The sequence below is a fragment of the Lissotriton vulgaris genome, chromosome 3_1 (assembly GCF_964263255.1).
Source record: "Lissotriton vulgaris chromosome 3_1, aLisVul1.2, whole genome shotgun sequence".
NCBI classification, from domain to species: Eukaryota; Metazoa; Chordata; class Amphibia; order Caudata; family Salamandridae; genus Lissotriton; species Lissotriton vulgaris.
Window position 1 is genome coordinate 63,683,405 of NC_141689.1, and position 19,045 is coordinate 63,702,449.

Genomic DNA, 19,045 nt, shown 5'->3' on the forward strand with positions numbered 1-19,045 from the left:
AGCGCTAGGGGGGGACAGGAGCCACGGGGGGGGGTGGAGGTGGACTGGAGCCAACACATGGGGGGACAGGGGTGGGCATGCAGTATTCTAGTATCATCTTGGGTTTCTCGCCCACTCCTGCACAAGACAACGAGAAGACAGGCTCTCTGTCCAAAATGCCATCCCCCACTGTGATATACAGTACTTACAGGAGATATTCTAAGAGAACTGATTGAACTGATTGTCCTCCATACTTAGTTAATCAGTGTGGGTGTGATTGTGCCATTTCTTTATTGTATTACATTATGCATCTTTGAAGAACCAAGGTTTGCTTACAAATTAGTGACAGTAATTAAGCTCGGTGAAGAGAAGCAGGTGCTGCCTCGATGTAATCAGGGGTGTAATCTGGCCAAGTCTAGGATGTTTTGCGCCCTGGGTAGAAATGGAATGTGTGAGACCCCCTCTACATAGCAGATACAAGACACATTCAGGGCTGTTTGCATGTGAATGGATGCCCCCTGCTCCTGAACCTGCAGCCCTCCCTCTGTCACCTTCGAGCACCTCTTAACAGCTCATCAAGGGCTGGAGGTGTGAGGGTTGCCATCCCGCTGTGCCTCTACAGTGCTGCTGGGGGTCTGAGCTTTCACACAGCATCGGAGTCAAGAAGGGAGGTGGGGGCAAGCTGTGCCCGGTTAAAATTACGGACAAATGGCGTCCGTTAAAGAATCCTTCACGGACAACGGACAGACAGCCAAAATTACGGACTGTCCGTGAAATTTACGGACGGTTGGTCACCCTACCTTCAAATTCCGAACTCCCCCCACCCCCAAACACCCAGCTTTTAGAGATTTTGCGAAAGGCGATTTTCCATGAAATTTCAGAGGCAAACGGTTGCCGCTATTGCAAATACATTTACCACAATAAAACAAATGACTGCGCAATGTTGCGTGTGTTCCCCACTCATCAATGAAGCAGCCCTCCCACCAGAGGGCAGGCTTCGCTGCCTCAGAGCCACTTTTTAGGTGGCAGACAACCGAAAGTGAGGCAGCTTTCTCCCCATCCTCCTCCCTGACGCGAGGAGTCCATTGTCTCTTCGAGCAGACTCATGGCGACTCCTATCTGTGAAGCATATTTCGGTACCCAAATGGACACAGCACATACAACTGGTTCCCTCTTAGATCACCAACAGCAAGGTGGTGGAGTGGGGGCAGAAATGGTTCTAAGTTCATGTTTAAAAATCATCCCTTTTCATAAATAAATGTCTCTCAATGCAGTTTTAATCTGATGTACTAAGGTGAAAGGCTTTTACATGTTAAAAAGATATACTTTTTGAATTTTAATGGTACCTTATTTTCTACATGATGTTTGCTGGATTATTTGCATGCCAAACATTCCCGTGGCTTTAGTCATGCAGCTAGGGGTAAAACGATTATATACACTGTTAGATTTGGGGGTCTCTAGTTGGCACAGGTAAGTACTTGTGACGAATAGGGACCCTTGCCTCTAGTCAGGATAAGGGGATTACACTCCTAAAATAACTCCTGCTCACCCCCTTGGTAGCTTGGCACAGGCAGACAAGCTTTATCTCAGAGGCGTTGTGTGTTAAGCATTCGTGACCACATACAGTAACCCAGTGACAACACTACAAATGGACCACACACAGGTTTTATATAAAAAATAAGTATACTTTATATAGTTACCACAAGACCATGAATGACAAAAATACACAATACTGTTACTTTAAGATGGTAGATTAAGCTTAGTTCAGTTCTTAAGAATAGAGACTTGCGTCAATGTACCTTAGGTTGCAATGCGCTTCCACGACAAGCAATGTCGCAGCGAGGGAAATGCGGCAAAGTTCAGGTGCAAAGAAATAAAGACGTGAAGATCTACCAGGTGCAGTACGCTTCTCAGGGATGCGAGAAGTTCTCGGTTCCATGCGTGGACTGCAGCTGCGACACCCTTGCAATACGACGGCAGCAGCTCCGGTGGCGACACTCTTCTCCCACGATGCGTGAAGCTTCCGCTCGATGCGACAACTACAGCGGCGACATCTACGATGAGACTGCAGCACGTCCGGCGCGCTTCTCTGTGATGAGATGTGCTCTTGTTTGGTGCAGTGCGACAGTTCCAGCGGCGACACCCTCCTTGGAGTTGTGACAGCAGGCACAGGGACAAGCTCCGACTTCGTTGCGAGACATGTGGTGCAATGCGACAGCTACAGCACAACACCCTCCTTCGGAGTTGCGACGGCAGCAGCACGACACGCTGCCTCTTCGTTTAGGCACCCTTCTCTCCGATGCGGTGCAGTGCCACAGTTCCAGCAGGTATAAAAGGGGGGATAGGCCCAGAAACTAAAGGAATATAGCGTAGTTTTTTGCAAGTTAAAAAAAGTGTAAGTGACAAGGACACCAGGTATATTTTTGGGTACACTACAGTTCCAGTAGCGACACCCTCCTTCGGAGTAGTGACGGCAGGCACGGCGACATGCTTCTTCTCGTTGAGTCGTGCTTCCAGCTCCTTGTGACAAGCGGTTCCTCAGAAGGCCCAAAACAGCAGCAGGCACTTCCACAACAACTCTGGGGAGCTGGGGGGTGAAGTCTGTTGTCCCTGAGACTTCAGCAGGAGGCAAGCTCTTTTCCAAGCCCTTGGAGATCCTTCAAAAGTTGAAAGCAAATTACATAAAGTTCCTTTCTCCTTCCTTTGGCAGTAAGGCAACCACTGCAGGCCAATCCCCCAAGCAGCACTTCAGCTTGGGAATAGTCTCTCCTCAGTTTCTTCAGGTTCCTCGCCTCAGTAAGGTTTCTTCTTGTACTCCAGAAGTGATCTAATTTCTTGGGATCAGGGTCCCAATATTTATACCCAGAAATCCTTTGTGCCCTGAGGGGAGAGGGGCTTTTGCCCAGTCCAAACCAGTTCTGATGCACTCTGTTTACCAGACTTCTCCTTTCCTTTCACAGTGCAGGGGCAGGCACATCAGACGCCCCACAGGAGGTGGAGCCAGCCTTGTGCAAGGAAAGTACAGTCCTGGAGCACTTTGTTTACAGGACTCCTTCTCTTCTTTCAGTGTGCAGGGCAGAGACATCAGCCGCTCCACAGGGGGTGGAGCCAGCATTGTGGAAGGCAAGCACAGTCCTATTCAAGGTTCAGGTGCAACTCCTCCCTCCCGTCTAGATGCAGATCTCTCTATTCACCACTGGGTGACTCAGCCTGTCTCTTGGAATCCCCCAGCCCTGTCAAACACAAGACCAGAACAAGCATTTACAATGCAATAGGTCTCGCAGCATTAAAGTTTGAGTTATTGGCATTGTGTATGACAATGCCAATAGTTATAGCTTTTGCAAATATAACACCTATAGCATTTGTAATGCAATGTGTTGTATTTATGTGACTTATATGTATTGATATTACAAATAACAATGGCTTTTAATTTTTTTAAATAATTAATACTTGAATAAAAGTTATTGTAATTGAGTCGGTGGAAGGGTGAAGTGGGTGGGGCAGCAAGTTGTAGTGGAGAGAAAGGAGGGTGAAGTACGTTCTTTTTGTTTTATACTTTATGTTCATGTGGTTGGGTTAGATTAGCTTACTATATATACATTGCTATACGTAGCCCTCTTTTTTACGAGTTAAACGCTCACCACTGACATCGGAGGTGATATGCGGATCACAAATTCAAATCCTCGCAAACATCCTTCGGAGTGTGGTAAATGTGATAATATTAACGGCCTTTGTTCACAGATCTTAGCAAATCAAAAATGTGATAAAAAGCGTTACATAAAAAAAACAGTAAGCAAATATACTAAAATGATCACTAAAAGACAATCGGTATCTGATAAAACTATTTTGGCGAGAGTTCGTAATTAAGTGGAATTTTATTCATGCTTGGGTCTAAACTGCTTTACAAAATCACTACATACCACAATAGTTTTAAAGTGCATTTATCAACACAACTAGGTGCCCCAGGCTCGTGTACACGGAGCTAGGCTGTTATTGGGCATTCGACCTCAAGGCAACATGTCTGAAAACAAAACCAATGCAAGTCAAAACGCAAAGATAATAAATATATAGCCAAACAGCGCCAAGAATCGGGACATACTTGAGAGGTTAGGCGCCTTGTACAGCTGGCAACTTGAAAGGTCAGTGCGTCGAGCGCCATTTTAATTCCTATTTAAACCAGCTGTCATTAGTGGGCCGGTACACATGTGGTATAGACTGCTTCGCGTGCAGTTTAATATTTTACAGTCCAGCTCTGGTCAAGTTGGCACTTTTTATCGAGGGGGTGTGAATTACCTACCAAGAGCTGAATTTCCCAGGCTTCGTGAGATCCTCTGATATCAAACACAGCCAAACACTGACACCTACAGGCATGTTGCAGAATACATTTCTCTTAGGGGCGTATCAATGTCTCCTATCTATGACTCCGCAAACTTATTCTTTCGGGCCTACTCAATCACATTCTTTGGGAGGCGGAGGACAAGTACGGACGCATTTTTTATAGTCCTTGGTACAGTGCACTGACATGTTTTTTCATTTCCGGTACCTTTATGAATTTATATTTGGACATGTATACGCTTGGACAGCGTTAAAGCAGACACGTGCATGCTGGTATAATTTTACTTTTAATGATAATTCACCACCAATAAAATAGTGGCATCTTAATACTAACACTCGGGCACAACCTATTTTTCAACAAGTGTCCTTTCTTGTCCCGAGCTTAAACCGAACCAAAACCTTGGGTGGGACGGGACTTCAGTGGGGCGGGACTTCCGTCTTCGGAAGCCCGCGCACGCGCCCACAGAGAGAAGCAGTGCTGGTGACGCGGGGCTCCCATGCCCGAGGGAGAGCCCCGCGGAGGCTGCAGAAGTGTAGAATGGCGGTAAGTGGGGTTGGGGGGGGGGGGTGCACTTGTATATATGTATGCGGCGGCGAGGGGGGAGGGGTCTCTGTATGTGTGTGTGCGTGCGTGTAGGTGTGCTCGTGTGTGTCTGTGTGCGGATGCGTGCAGGGGGAGGTGTGCCTGTGTATGTTTGCACTTCCCAGGAGACAGCCACGGCGAGTTCGCGTGCGCGTGGCCTGCGCCGATCGCCTTATGCGAGATGCGCACGGCCAGGTGCGGTCTCCTGGGAAGCTGACTCAGTAACAAGAGATCTCCTGGCGGACACAGCGCTAACGCGCGGTTACGCCACGAGACCAAAAAAGGAATACACAACCTAGCAGAGGCAGGTTTGAATGGTTAGACAAGCAAATAACTACTTTCTAGAAGTGGTATTTGCAAATACAGAATGTTAAAACCAACTTCACTAAAAGATGTATTTTATCATTCTGAGTTCAGGCATACTAAACTCTAATTTCTACCATGTTCTCTGAGACAGTTAGGATTACAAACATGTAATAATCTAACAGCCCATTCTGGCCTATGGAGAACAGGTAGCCTTGCAATAGGGAAAAACGAAAATGGCTGTAATTCACTATTAGGATATGCCACATACATCAAGGTTTGTCCTACCTTATACTTGCAATGCACCCTGCCCTTGGGCCTACCATAGGAGTTACTGATATGAAGAAAAGGGAAGGTTTAGGGACTGGCAAGTGGGTGCACTTGCCCAATCAGCATGACAGTACCAGACTGAGCGCAGGCTCTGCAATGGTAGACCTTAGACACATTTTACAAGGCGGCTTCCATGGGTGGCACAACCAGTGCTGCAGCCCCACCAGCAGCATTTAGATTTACATGCCCTGGGCACACTCAGTGCACTAGGCTAGGGTCTGACAAGTAAACCAAATAGCCAAACATGGAACCACTGATAAATACATCAATTTACAATGGGGAGCACTTGCACTGTGGCACTGGATAGCAGTGGAACAGTGCCCAAAGCATCTAACATCAGTAAAAATACAAGAGGCAACAGCAAAAATGGGAGGGAGACCCACGCCAATGATGCCAGGTCTAACAAGTGTCCCCTCCAGCTGAAATGTGGGGAGAGCTACTCTAACTCCTGGAAGTTCTCATCACTAAGGCGGACAAATCTGGACAGACCATCAGCGTTGGCGTGTTTTGTACCAGGGCGGTGTTCCACCGTAAAGTCCATACCCTGTAGGGAAATAGACCACCTCAACAGCTTTGGATTCTCACCCCTCATCTGCATCAACCATCTGAGGGGCCTGTGGTCTGTCTGAACCCGGAAGGGAGTCCCAAACAGGTATGGTCTCAACTTCTTCAGTGCCCAGACCACAGCAAATGCCTCACGCTCAATAGCACTCCACCTCTGTTCCCGTGGAAGTAACCTCCTACTTATGAAGGGTACAGGTTGATCTAGGCCCTCCTCATTCATCTATGACAGAACAGCCCCCACGCCATGCTCTGAAGCGTCTGTCTGAACGATAAACTCACTTGAAAAGTTGGGTGCCCGGAGCACGGGCGCCATGCACATGGCAGCTTTCAGGGCCTCAAAAGCATTCTGACAGGTGTCAGTCCTGATCACCTTCTTGGGCGGCTTCCTGGAAGTCAGCTCGGTCAAGGGTGCAACAATGTTGCCATACCCCTTGACAAACCTCCTGTAATACTCTGGGAGACCTAGGAAGGCTCTCACCTCTGTCTGGGTTTTGGGTGGCTCCCAAGCCAGGATGGCTTCAATCTTGGGTTGTAGAGGCGCCACCTGGCCGCTCCCAACTTGGTGTCCCAAGTACACCACAGAACCCTGCCCGATCTGGCACTTACTCGCCTTGATCGCTAAGCCTGCCTTCCACAGCGCCACCAACACTTCCCAGAGGTGGCGCAGATGTTCCTCCCAACTGGCAATGAACACTGCGATGTAATCCAGGTAGGTGGCACTGAACTCATTCAGTCCAACCAACACCTGGTTGACCAACCTCTGAAAGGTGGCAGGGGCAGTCTTCATCCCAAAAGGCATAAAACAGAACTTGAAATGCCCATCTGGTGTGGAGAATGCGGACCTCTCCTTTGCCCCATCCGTCAAGGCGACCTGCCAGTACCCAGACGTTAAGTCAAACATGCTGCGGTATCGTGCAGCCCCTAACCGATCTATGAGCTCATTATCTCGGGGGTGGGGTGTGAGTCAGTCTTTGTGACCGAATTAAGCCCTCTGTAGTCCACACAGAACCAGAGTTCGGGTGTGGCACGCGGCGCTGCAGCCTTCGGGACCAAGACCACTGGGCTGGCCCAAGGACTGCTAGAGGACTCATTCACCCCTAGCGCAAGCATCGTTGAGACCTCCTCTTTGATGCAAGTCCTTACCCGGTCAGTTACCCTGTAAGTTTTATGCTTCAGAGGTAAGCTGTCTCCTGTGTCCACATCATGGACGCACCAATCTGACACCAGGAATTAGGGGGAACAGATCATAAAACTGTCCCAGCAACTGGCGGCACTCATTCTGTTTCTCATGGGTCAAGGTGGATGAGAGGTTAACACCATCCACTGACCCAGCTTGCTCTGAGGCTGACAGCAGGTCAGGAAGAGGCTCAGTCTCCTCCTCTATCCCAGCATCTATTGCCAAGAGCATGCCCACTTCAGATCTCTCTAAGTGGGGCTTAAGCCGGTTGACATGTAGTACCCTCAAGGGGTTCCTAGGAGAATGCAAGTCAACCAAGTAGGTAATCAGACTCTTGCTCTCCACAACCTCAAAAGGTCCGGTCCACTTATCCTGGAGCGCGCAAGGCTCCACGGGGGTCGTGACCCACACTTTCTGGTCAGATTGAGGCTTTACCAGAGTGGCATTCTGGTCATACCAGAGCTTCATCTCCTCCTGGCTGGCTCCCAGATTCACTTCAGCGAGTTGTCTGAAATGCCTAGTCTGGTTCCTGAAGGCCAGCATGTAGCTATACATCCCGGGGAGGTCTCCTGGGAGATTGCTCCCAGCCTTCTTTAACCAAACTCAGGAGATCCTCTGACTGGGTGTCCATAGAGAAGCTCAAAGGGACTAAACCCTAGAGATTTCTGCGGCACCTCACGGTATGCGAACAGGCATGGTAAGAGGACGTCCCACTTACACCTCTTAATCCATAATCATGCCCTTTAGGGTTCGGTTGAACCGGTCAATCAACCCATTTCCTTGGGTGTGGTAAGGAGTGGCAAACTTGTAAGTTACCCCGCAGTCATGCCACAGGGACTTCATATACTTGGAAATGAAGATGGTTGCCCGGTCAGACACTTCCTCGAGAGGGATTCCCACTCTGGAGAAAATTCCCATCAGTGCCCGTCCCACCACGGGGGCCGTCACTGTCCTCAGAGGTATGGCTTCCGGGTACCGGGTGGCATGGTCCACCAGAACCAGGATGAACCTGTTGCCCATGGCTGTCTTGGGGTCCAGTGGCCCCACAATGTCAATTACCACCCGCTCAAAGAGAGTACCGACTACAGGGAATGGCTGGGGAGGAGCCACTCTTTCCACTTGCCTGGCAAGCCTGACAAGTTCTGCAATGAGTATCTGAACTCTTGCGCATTTGGGGCCAATGAAAGTAGGCAACAAGCTTTTCAAAGGTCTTGTCCTGCCCAAAATGTCCTGCTAATGGCACATTAGGAGCCAGCCCCAGTAGGAAGGCTCTGAACTTCTGGGGTACTACCAGCACACGGGCTGACCCAGGTTCAGCAACCTTAGGCTCACTATACAGGAGACAATTCTCCCAGTAAATCAAGTGTGACCTAACTGATCACCTGCTGTCTGGCTTGTAGCCTGCTGCCGCAAGCCCATAAGAGAAGAAGGGCATTCTCTCTGCTCCTTGCAAAATTTCTCCCTGGAGGGGCCTCCTTCTTGCTGCCAATGGGTCAGCTCAGGCAGGTCCCCCAGTTCAGCTACTTGCTCCCTGGTAGGCCCCAGGGCATCCCCCTCAGGGTCTACCTCCTCCTGGGCCGTGGGAACTTTGGGGGACGGTTTCCCGCGCCCCCCGCCACTTCTCTCTTCGGCAGGTTCCTGGGCCTCCCTCTCAGGCTCCAGTGCCTCTTGAGAACCCCTACTGGCTGACATTGACCGAGTAGTCACGGAGGCCCAGTCAGGCAGTCCAAACATCTTCAAGTGAGTTGTTTTCTCCACCTTTTCCCAAGAGGAGCTCTTCAAATCATTCCCCAACAAACAATCAACAGGCATGGCGGGCCTCACAGCTTCCTGAAGAGTACCAGAGACCCCTCTTTCCCTCGCTCAAAGGGAACCAGAGGATTGCGGTGAGTAGGCGGCTGCCTGACCCCACCAACATCCTTTGAGACAAAAACTCTTGGTGTTTCACTTTAAAAATTGTGCAGCGCTTTACGTATTTCTTTTCAAACTTAGCAGCGATTTTTAAAATGATTCGCGATTTTAAAAACTGTTAAATTTGCCTAACTTTGCACACTTATACGACTGTACCTCTCTTGGCTCCCGCCTCGGTCCCCGCAGCTGTGTGAGGTTTGTGTGGAGGGCGTGGAGACCGGGCACTAGAACGCGCAAGGCGTTCCCGGCAGTACATGGGGCGGAGCCGATCACGAGCTTCGCTCACTATTTAAGCTAAGGATTCATTACTGCCCTCTGAGGATTGCGGTGAGTAGGCGGCTGCCTGACCCCACCAACATCCTTTGAGACAAAAACTCTTAGTGTTTCACTTTAAGAATTGTGCAGCGCTTTACGTATTTCTTTTAAAACTTAGCAGCGATTTTTAAAATGATTAGCGATATTAAAAACTGTTAAATCTGCCTAACTTTGCACACTTATACTACTGTACCTCTCTTGGCTCCCGCCTCGGTCCCCGCAGCTGTGTGCTGTTTGTGTGGAGGGCGTGGAGACCGGGCACTAGAACACGCAGGGCGTTCCCGGCAGTACATGGGGCGGAGCTGATCACGAGCTTCGCTCACTATATAACCCATGTGTCAGGGCGCGCTCAGCGGGCGCGCCTAAGGCAAGCCCGTCTGCGCCTGTCTCGCGCCCAGCGCCGGTCACTCTGCCCAAATCGACACGACAGAGTGCCGCAGGTGGACTAGAGAGAGTCTCCTAGAACTTAGACCCACAATAGAAGGTAATCACACATGGTGCAACCCTGCGCTATTTCAGGAACGGTTTACCTGTACAGACTGCCCTTTTTCCCTCCCTCCCCCTCTGCCACGTCCACGCAGGGACATGAGAGAGGGACGCTTCCCTACCCCTCCATGTGAACTTAAAGCTTGCCTAGTTAATTGCCGGTCCCTGCCTAAACATGCAAGTGATATCTGGCTCTCCCTCATGTCTAACGCCTGGGACGTGAAGTTCCTTATGGGAACATGGACTAAAGATGCCTCTAACCCTGATATTTCTCTAGCAGTCCCCCCAGACTATCAATTGGTCGGGTTAAACAGACCTGGATCAAAGACAGGTGGAGGCATAGCTATTATTCTCAGATCCCACTGGAAAATTTCCTCCAGAAAATTAGTTAACCTGGGATCTATCGAAGCCATGTACTTCAGCATCTCCAAGGCCTCTCTTCTTATCTGTGCGGGCTGCTGATTTATAACCCACCCAATACCCCCCTACCCATATTACGGATTTACTTACGATCTTGGCCGATCTCTCCCTAAAACACCCCCACTTCACTGTCCTTGGTGATTTTAACCTACATGTAGACGACAGTAATTGTGCAAAAGCATGTTCCCTAGTAGAAACTATGGCGGGCATTAACCTTTTCCAGAAAGTTGTGGGCCCCACACATACAGCTGGTCATACTCTAGACCTCATTTTTACAAACTTACCAGGCCTCTCTACCTCGCCCCCCTCCGTCCGACATGGTCAGACCATTTTATCATTCCTTTTAACCTTAAATTCCCCCCTACCACGGCCCCCATATGCAGGACAGAGAAAGTGGGAAGAAAGTGGTTCAAAGTAACGCTTGAGGCGATAGAGCCTGCATTAGCTGAGCTCAAATGGCAACCATCCAAAGATATAAATATTGATGTAGCGAACCTAAATCAATACTTAACCATGGCCATTCAGAGCATCGCTCCCTTAACTAGTCTCTCTTCAGCCAGAACTAGACCTTCTGCACCCTGGTTCTCCCAGTCGTTACGGGAAGATAAAAACAAAATGTAAACGGTTCGAACGCCTTTGGCGCCGTACCTACAATCCAGTTGCCAAAACAACATATAGAGTGGGGCTAAAAAAAATTCACAAAACTTAAAGCATTATGAAAGAATATTTTGCCAGCAAAATTAAATCCGCAGACAACTCAGCAAAGGTGCTCTTTCAGATTGTGAAAGACTTCACCAACCCTGCGGCCCTCACCCACCTGACAGAGCCCTGCCAAGAGCTGTGCGATGGACTGTCGGATTTCTTCCACGAGAAAATCACTGTTATCTATGCCTCATTTAATGCGGCGAATAGGTCCGGCACAGAGGTCGCACTTCCCACGCATTCTCCAGCTAAGGACATAAGGCTGAGTGCGTTCAAACCTATCACCTTAGACGTAGCATTGAATAAATTACAGCTATGTAAATCAGGTTTGCCCCTAGATCCTATGCCCGCCCAGGTGTTCACTGCAGTAGCTCCTGCGATTGTACAACCCCTGACAACATTATGGAACTCCTCCCTCTCTTCAGGTCAGTTCCCGGGGACATAGAAACAGGCCATTCTTATCCCCCTCCTGAAAAAAACCCGGGGCTGACCCTGCTGTATTCAGCAACTATCGCCCTATATCATTGCTCCCAAAACCAGCTAAAATCCTGGAAAAAAAAAATTGTCCAAGAACAACTTTCCGACTATTTAGAAACTAATGAACTTCTACAAGACTCACAGTCCGGTTTTAGGACCGGGTATAGTACTGAGACAGCACTAATGGAGGTCTCGGAGACCGTGTGGGAGAGCGTGGACAGAGGAGAGGTAGCCATGCTTGTGCTCCTCGACCTGTCCTCAGCTTTCGCCACGGTCTCCCACGCCATCCTCTTGAACAGACACCTAGAGATGGGGGATTTGTGATACCCCGCTGGCCTGGATCACCTCCTTTTTGACAGACCGCACCCCGCTGGCCTAGATCACCTCCTTTTTGACAGACCGCACACAAGTTTGGTGCCGACCATTTTGGTCTAAAAATAAGAAACCACTTGGCTGTGGGGTGCCCCAAGGATCTGCCCTCAGTCCTCTTTTTTTTTTAACGTTTATCTCGCTTCCCTGGCAAAGGTGATTGAGACATTTGGGGTTAGAGTGGTCTCTTACGCTGACGATACTCAGCTCATTTTCTCCTTTAGAGACCACTCGCCCCTCGGTTTAGAAAATGTTAGAACCGGTCTTTCCAACATTGTAGCCTGGATGACTGAACACGCTAAAACTTAATACAGACAAAAACGGAGGTGTTGTTCTTTAATCAAGCGACCCCCCTGTTACCCGCCACCTGGTGGCCTGCGGAACTCAACCCTCCGCCCACCCCGGTAAAGGTGGCACCCAATCTCGGTGTCCAATTCGACAACGAACAGTTTCTATGTGGGACTTCCTGCCTACCTTCTCCACAGGCTGCAGATCGTGCAGAACGCCGCAGCCAGGCTGATTTGTAAGGTCCCCTACCGACATTCCAACTCACCTCACCCGAGGAAGTTGCATTAGCTCCCCATCACTGCTCGCGTCAAATTTAAGGCCCTTGTACTAGTCTTCAGGGCTTTGAATGGAAAAGGCCCCAGATACCTCAGACACAGACTAAAAATAGTCCAATCGTCTCCTAATCTCAGATCAAACCACCTCCGTCTCTTGCTCCCTCCCAGATTCCACCTTGCAAGAAAGGGTGGTAGAGCATTTGCAGTGGTGGTATCGAAACTCTGGAACTCCCTACCCATCAGTCTTCGTCTCATTGAGACCGAATCACAATTTAGGGGTAAACTGAAGACCTTTTTATTTTCCAGCTGCTAAATTCTCTGTTCTTTCCGCTTGCAGTCCTCAGCGCCGGGACACCCCCGTTGGGGGTTGCCGTGCGCTCAATAAATGTCAAAATAAATAAATAAAATAGGACAATGACTGTTGTCGGCTGCAACAACTGGGCAGAATGCATGTGGAATAATCTGCTCTTAAGACACCAGGTGACACCTGACAGCTGTCACACTGGCTCCTATATCTCCAAGAGCCTCCACCTTTTGCCCATTGATGGTCACTAGCTGCCCATATTTCTTCGTTTTCCTGGGTAGCTGAGCTCTCCTAAAGAGACTAAGGTCATCTGTGTGGGACCCTAGCCACCTCGGACATCAATATCCTCCCTCAAGGCTACACCACCCATCTGCCGGGGCGGAGCACCAGTGGGTGTTGGTTTACCAAACAGGCGCACCTGGTATCATTCGTCTTATGACCCAGGTCGCCACACTTGTAACACTTCAGGGGCCCCTGGGGAACAGGACTACCTGTCGGGCCCCTTGCTTCTTCTCAGGGGGAGGCTGGGAACCTTTCCCTTGGGGACTACTTTGGGGACCCTTTGCGGAACTCCTTCTGTTTACCCTTGTCTCACCCCCCCTCTTCTGCTGGGGACCCTGCCCACCTTTGGCCGAGTCTCCCACATGACCCTTGTGGACCCGGGCGCCTCCTCAGCAAGCTTCCTAGGGTTAGTCAGCTTGCTATCTATCAGATTCTGGTGCAGCTCTGGAAAACAATTATCAAACAAGTGCTCCCATGCAATCAAAGAGACCTTGAAAATCATTAACCTTGCTGCCCTTTACCCAACCATCCTATGCTCTGCAAAAGAAAGTGACATATTCAGCCAAAGTACTGTTTTCTAACTTTTTGCATTTCCTGAACCTCCGCCTGTAGAGCTCAGGTGTCAAACCATATCTAGACATTAATGCATCTTTCATGTGGCTGTATGAATTGTGGACTTCAGAAGGCAAGTCTAACAATGTGTCCCGTCCCTCACCAAGGAACCTTCTCCACAACCCTGCTTCCCAATCTCTCCCAGGGACCTGGTGGGAAGAGAAGGCTACCTCATAAGCTCTGAACCACTGACCAATATCCTCATTTTTGTAAAACTCCTTCACCACATCCTTGGGAATATACACTCTACTTTCTGTATGTACTGACGGTATAGTGCCACCAGAGGGAATAACTTCTAAACTTCAACTCCCTCAAATCTTTCTCATGCTCAAACTGCATTTTATTTTCCTCCATGTCTAACCTTCTATTTTCTAATTCCAGTTGCCTTCCTCTATGTCTAACCTTCTATTTTCTAATTCCAGTTGCCTTCCTCTATGTCTAACCTTCTATTTTCTAATTCCAGTTGCCTATTCACCTTGAACTTAGTCATCTCCATTTCATGTCTTCTTGATCTCTCTCTGTGCTCCAACTCCTCTGGAGACAGACTTTTGCCTGAACCAATGCTACTGCATGCATGGGGTAGGCACTCTCCTTCCTCCTGAGCCCACTGACCCTTCCTGTTGCACAACTGCCTGGTTATCCTCTTCCTCAATCTCAGGAGTTTTCCTTGCTTCTACCCAGGCCCTCAACGCCTTGTAGAATTCCTCCTTTACTTTGAATCCAGAAGTGGAAACCTTGAATTTCTTGCAGAACTGCTTCAGCTGATTTACTTTGTAGCTCTCTAGCTTCTCTTCTTCCCATTCACAATCAATAGAGGCTATGGATTCTGTATCTCCCATGACAACTAAATCAGGCATTTTAAAGAAATAGAACAAACATCCAAAAAGGAAACTACCAAAAAGTATGTGTTTGCGTTATGGTCTGAACTCACTACGTAGTATTCACCAGTCACTGTACATGAGTCACAAATGCAAATCCAAAATCCCTTCCGCTGACCAACAAGGTTAGATTTGGGAGTCGCTAGTTGGCACAGCAAGGTACTTGTGACAAATAAGGACCCTCGCCTCTAGTCAGGATAAGGGGATTACACTCCTAAAATAACCCCTGCTCACCCCCTTGGTAGCTTGGCACGAGCGGACAGGCTTTATCTCAGAGGCGTTGAAAGTGCAATTTCCTTTTTTATATATCATGGAACTTTTTACCCCTTTGTACGCGTGACATGGATTTACTCCAATTCTTAGCCTTAACACCTCTCTCCTTAATGAGCAACTAGGTAGCCTGTCAATATAGGGGAAGTGTAATTCCTTTTGCCACGCTATGGCCATTTGGAGAACTGAGCTTTTCCTCAAGAGGTAATCTTGGTCCTGTACTTGAGATATTTCTTTTCTCAGGATCCTAAGTTCCCTCTTATCTATCTTAAGTTGAAGGGTCTGGGGCACAGCTTAAGCTTTAAAATATTACATGCTTTCTTGACAATATCTCTGGTCTCTTTTACCCAATTTAGCTCACTATTTACAATTTCATTCCTACACCATTGGGAGATTTTGTGTTCTTCACCCAAACGTTGCCAAAAGCGTAGTAATGCCATGCAAGTTGTTATACCCCATGAGGTAATTCCCAGTTCTAGCCTCACTGCCTTCACCATTTTCGATTTAGGCAGAGAGAATAGATTTTTCAAGCTATTTCCCGCTTCTAAGTCCCACCGATTTCTACCGCTCAAGTAAAGGACTTCTGCCCCAAAAAAGAATTGAGGTGGAACCATTGCGGAGTAGGCTTTTAGGACCGGCCGGTCAGACATTTCGCCATACACATTGTTAAATCTTTTTAAACCCTACACAGAGGTCGCTGTCCTCAGTTTTAGTGCGTCGAGATGGGTACGCCATTGAAGGCTTCTTTCAAACCACATCCCCAGGTACTTATATTCTATTACTTTTTCCAACTTTTCGGTCCCCAAATACCAAGAAAACCCTGTTTTCCTTCTACCGAAGCATAAAATCTTGGTCTTTTCCATATTAACCACTAGTTTTTTGACCAGGCAGTATTCTTTAAACATGTTTATTTCCTCTGTAAACCAATTTCCGTCTGGTCCATGATTACCACACCATCCGCATAGAGTAAGCACGAAATAGGTTTCCCACCTTGTTTTAGGCTTGCCCCTTTTGCATTTTCTAAAATATGGGGCAAGTCTGCGATAAACAGGGAAAAGAGCAGAGGGGCCAGTACGCACCCCTGCCTTAACCTTTTACCAATTTGGATTTTCTGCGTTAAACTCCCCTCTAAATAGGATAACACTGAAATTGCCTTATTACATTTTTTAAGTGTAATTTCTAATTGGGAAGAGATACACCCTTTAAGTCTGCTGTCTGTGGAATCACAATTTATAATCTAAAGTTATGGGGAAAGAGGATTTTAAATTGCAATTCTGAAAATGACACTTTTATAAAGTTCGATAGCTTACTAGGTGTTGGGCCTATTTAACATCAGCATGGCTAGGCCACAACAATATCAAAAGAAAAAAGCAACACCAGTGCTGGCTACAACACAATGATTTCAATTGTAATCACACAACTTAATTACTATGATTCCCCCTTTAATTCTTCATTGTACATAAATCATTTATACCATATTGCGTAAACTGTCAATGACAGGAACATCTGCATATTACAAATACAGAGTTGTATTACATAACTCAAATTAAATAAACATACGCATTGAGATAATCAATTAAATATGCACAAAAAAAGTAGAGCACACACAACATTCAATGGATCAGTTCTGAATTTGAAAGCAACCAAAGGGGTACAAGGTAAAATGCCCTTAATGAGCTCCCACTTTATTGGTCTATAACCTAGGAGAGTAAAAATACCCTTTCCTTTAGTTTAAGGCCTCACATTGGGATCCTATATTGGTCTTTAACATCTGTTGGTTATTCTTGCTGGCATGAACAACAGCAGGAATAACTGAGACATTAATCGACATGTTTGAAAACTAAGACTGAAAGAACATCCGTCCTGAAAAAAACAGTTGAAGGGTTGCACTGCAAATAACTGCACCAAAATATTTCAAAGGAGACAAGATTGATATATATATGCACTGTGTCTGAACTAAAAAATAGACAAGAACAAAAAAATTAGGAATAAGATTACGGTAAATATTAACACGGTCATAGGTTTATAGTAAAGTCCTATCTTCCTACAGTTAAGACAACAAACATTGCCTGAAGCAAGCTCAAATCACGGAGCCTTCCATACATTGAAAAATACTTACACAGCATGTGTTAAGTTCAAAACAGCCTCAATCTGCAAAAATGGAACCATTTTTTGCTATCCCATTAACTAATGGAAGGACACTTTTTTTGGGGTGCCCGGGTCCATTTTCATTTCCAATTCGATCCTGCCAACAGAGCAGTACCTAAAGGAGCCTCGGAAAGAAAGACAGCCCTGTATTTCATCTTATGTTGCACTGCCCGCTATAATGCAGACATGTATTGTTACAAAGTAGAAATCAAAGTCTGTAGGTCGATTAAAGCTTTTTAATATGGAAGCACTGCATTGCCAACCCCTCACAAGAAGACAGCCGAAATGCCATCCTGCATTCCACAGGTACCTGTTCAAACATAAATGCAGCATCCACACGTTTACAATATACTAACGAGGCAACATATATATTTTTGTTTCTAATTTGATTTGTGAAATTCTTTCATCATCAGGTGCCTCTTGCACTGGACCCTGGTGTAATGGTCTCGAGTAAGCCCTTGCAAAAGCTAAAATGCAACACTGCAACCCACCTTGGCGATAATGTGCATCTGATAGACCGCCAGAGGGAGGGTGACCACTGTCCGCAGCACCACGGTGGCACAGACGATGTTTGCCCACCATGGCAAGCCGGTGGCTTCATGCAGAGAGAGCAGCAGGCTTTCTGCCAGGTGGACCGGGGCGGTGTCGGCCACGCTCTCGTACCAGCCCAGCAGGCCCCCGCTGCCGCTGCTCGCAGGCCCCGAGGGGGCCCGCAGACAGGCCGCCGTCACCAGGGTCCTGGTCTGGCGGTGCACGGGGAGGCTGGGTCCCAGGAACAGGCCTTTAGGGTGAAGGCTGGGGGCAGTCCTTGCAGGTTTCCCGGCCGGTTGGACACGTCCCTGGCGGGCCCTGGTGTCAGAGACCAGGCCGGTATGCTGGCACACCCGCCGCCATGGAGGGCGAGGCGGAAGACCGAGCCCGCACCGGCGGGCTGCCGGAACAAGGCACCGGCCGAGCATCCTCAAGTCTGAAACGTTGAAATAAAGAGAAGCCATCCTCTCTCTCTTCTCCAATTAAACGTTGTCCTAACCAAGAGACTACCGGCACTTCAAACACCCTTCAATCGACATGTTTCTAAGAGTCCGAGGGCTGACCTCAAACCTACATGCAGTGACAACCAATCAAACACCAGTTCGTGCTGATTGACAGAAGGAGCGACTGTTCTTGGAAAGATTGGTTGGGTGTACAAGTGCCATCAATTTCACGATTGGTTAGGGAACATAAGACCCGCCTGAGGAAAGGCGCTTGACGCTCCGGAAGTAAACGCCTCGGAATACGCAGGAAGTACCTGTCCAGCCGCTATTGAGCCGCCATTCATTCTTGCAAGGACATGGATATAAATGGATGCGCAGCGCTCTCCTTTCACTTGAGGATTTATCTGTCGCTCGGGTGCTTAGGGAAAAGGACAGAAGGGTTATATAGTGTCAGTTTTCGTAGTTGGTGGAGTGAAGCTAGATGGGACGCGAAAGTGTGTCTTTTGAGGGCTCATTTGCAAGGCTGGAAGTGGTGCTTTCTTGACAGAGGATGATTCACATACGTCAACATTTATTTTCGGAACAGAGAGAACATGATCAAAATCTGGCTTTATTTTTGTTTCCCATTGACTGACATTGAAACAGAGGCAGTTTTAGGTGGGAGACCGCTAACAGTTCATATTGCGCTTTAAAAATGAGGAGTTTCACCTAAATGTGTTATATTGGCAAGTATGTGGTCTCACGACAGTACAAGACTGTTAAATTGAAGACTTAAGAGAAGTAATGTTCACACATGCAATAGGTTTTAGAAGTTGAATGGATGAATGCAGTTAATTAGCAAATTATCCCACTTTAAGTGCTTAACATATGTTTTGCCACAATAATTTAACACTACGAGATGGCCACCATAGTTCTTTACGCTTCTCTGCCATATTTATGCCTCTCTGACAAGCTTACAGGACTTGACAAGTGATCCAGCGCCCCTATAGAAAATCTGTCTCAACAACACTACCCAACACCATGATACTCACCATTAATCATAAACCCTTCACAAGGCCCATAA

At 47.8% G+C, this 19,045-nt stretch overlaps 1 protein-coding gene across 1 annotated transcript in view; it reads right to left on the reverse strand.

Moving 5' to 3' along the window:
• Positions 1-18,105, reverse strand: part of LOC147725963 (cytochrome c oxidase assembly protein COX18, mitochondrial-like) — a 43,228-nt gene extending 25,123 nt beyond the window's left edge. Inside the window, exon 1 of the mRNA XM_086960085.1 lies at positions 17,500-18,105. Coding sequence (XP_086816211.1) covers positions 17,500-18,003 — 504 coding nt within the window. The 5' untranslated portion in view covers positions 18,004-18,105. The remainder of the gene's footprint in view (positions 1-17,499) is intronic.
• Between the last annotated feature and the right edge of the window lie 940 nt (positions 18,106-19,045).